The sequence below is a fragment of the Lucilia cuprina genome, chromosome 6, assembly GCF_022045245.1.
Source record: "Lucilia cuprina isolate Lc7/37 chromosome 6, ASM2204524v1, whole genome shotgun sequence".
In the NCBI taxonomy this organism is placed as follows: domain Eukaryota; kingdom Metazoa; phylum Arthropoda; class Insecta; order Diptera; family Calliphoridae; genus Lucilia; species Lucilia cuprina.
The window spans coordinates 46,952,501-46,953,844 of record NC_060954.1 but is presented as its reverse complement, the minus strand read 5'-3'; the positions used below and the strand labels follow the sequence as shown (position 1 = coordinate 46,953,844).

The window sequence follows — 1,344 nt, the reverse complement described above, 5'->3', positions numbered from 1 at the left end:
TTAAATTTAGCTTAATATTATAGTATGTTTTTTTTTGTTAAATTATTTTATATAATTTAAATATATATATAGTATATATTATTATATTAAATATTGTTTTTTTTTATTTTGTATTATTTAATAATTTGTAAATATGTATAATTGTTTTTTGTTTTATAAATTATTATTTAATTTTATTAGTTTTTAATTTAATTTGTGTTTGTGTGTGTATATAAGTGTTTTTTTTTTGTTATTATTTGTAAGTTTATTGTATTTTTGTTTTAGTAATAATAACCGAAAAAATGTATTGTTTTAATTTCCATGATTATTTTGTTTTTTTTATTTTTACTAAATATTTTTGTATTTTTTTATTGTGGAGATTAAACAAATGTTGATTAGATAATTTAACAATTACAATTAGCATTGGGTGTGCCTTGAGGTTGATCGGTCAGTCTTTGGCCCTTTTGGCCACCACCTACTAACGTGGGATCGGCATCTAAACTTTCAGACATTTTATCGCAAATAATATCAACCAAACGTTCAAAAACAGCCTGGAATAGACATAAAACAATAGAAAACATCAGTAATTCACAAAAGAAACAACAACAACAACTTACCTTAACATTAACATTCTCTTTGGCCGATGTTTCGAAAAACTCCACACCCAATTGATCGGCCAATTGTCGTCCACGTTCAAATGAAATAACCCTTTGATCTTCCATATCGCACTTGTTTCCCACTAATATAACTTGTGCGTTATCCCATGAATACGTTTTGATTTGAGTTACCCTATGAAAAAGTTTTATTATTGTTATATTCTTTTTTTTTAATAAAAATCCATTTAATTTATTTACCAATCTTGCACTGAATTAAAACTGTCTTCGTTCGTGACATCATACATTAAAATGAAACCCATAGCACCACGGTAATATGCTGTTGTTATTGTTCTATAACGTTCTTGACCAGCAGTGTCCTGAAAATAAAAAATATATTAAAAATTGAAAAAAATATCATTTCCGTTAATTTTGATAGATGAGATGATAATGAACCTATGGATAAGTTTGTAGTTTAGTCTATAGTCTAGTCTATGGTTAAGACTATAGACTAGTCTTAAGTCAAGTATATAGTCTAGTCTATAATTTAGTCTATAGTCTCATCTATAGTCTATACTTAAGTATAGCCTAAAGTATAATCTTAAGTCTAGTCTTTAGTCTAGTCTATATTCTAATCTATGGTCAAGTCTTTAGAATAGTCTTTAGTTTAGTCTAAAGTAGTCTAGTCTAGTCTATAGTCTAGTCTATAGTCTAGTCTATAGTCTAGTCTATAGTCTAGTCTATAGTCTAGTCTATAGTCTAGTATATAGTC

General features: G+C 26.4%; 1 protein-coding gene across 1 annotated transcript; it reads right to left on the bottom strand.

Moving 5' to 3' along the window:
* Nucleotides 1–230: 230 nt before the first annotated feature.
* Nucleotides 231–958, bottom strand: LOC111688880 (ras-related protein Rab-3; the record flags this gene model as incomplete). Its single annotated transcript, XM_023451387.2, has 3 exons — nt 231–530; nt 597–768; nt 834–958. Coding segments are annotated over 3 exons (444 nt in total), but the record flags the coding sequence as incomplete, so codon positions are not given.
* Between the last annotated feature and the right edge of the window lie 386 nt (nt 959–1,344).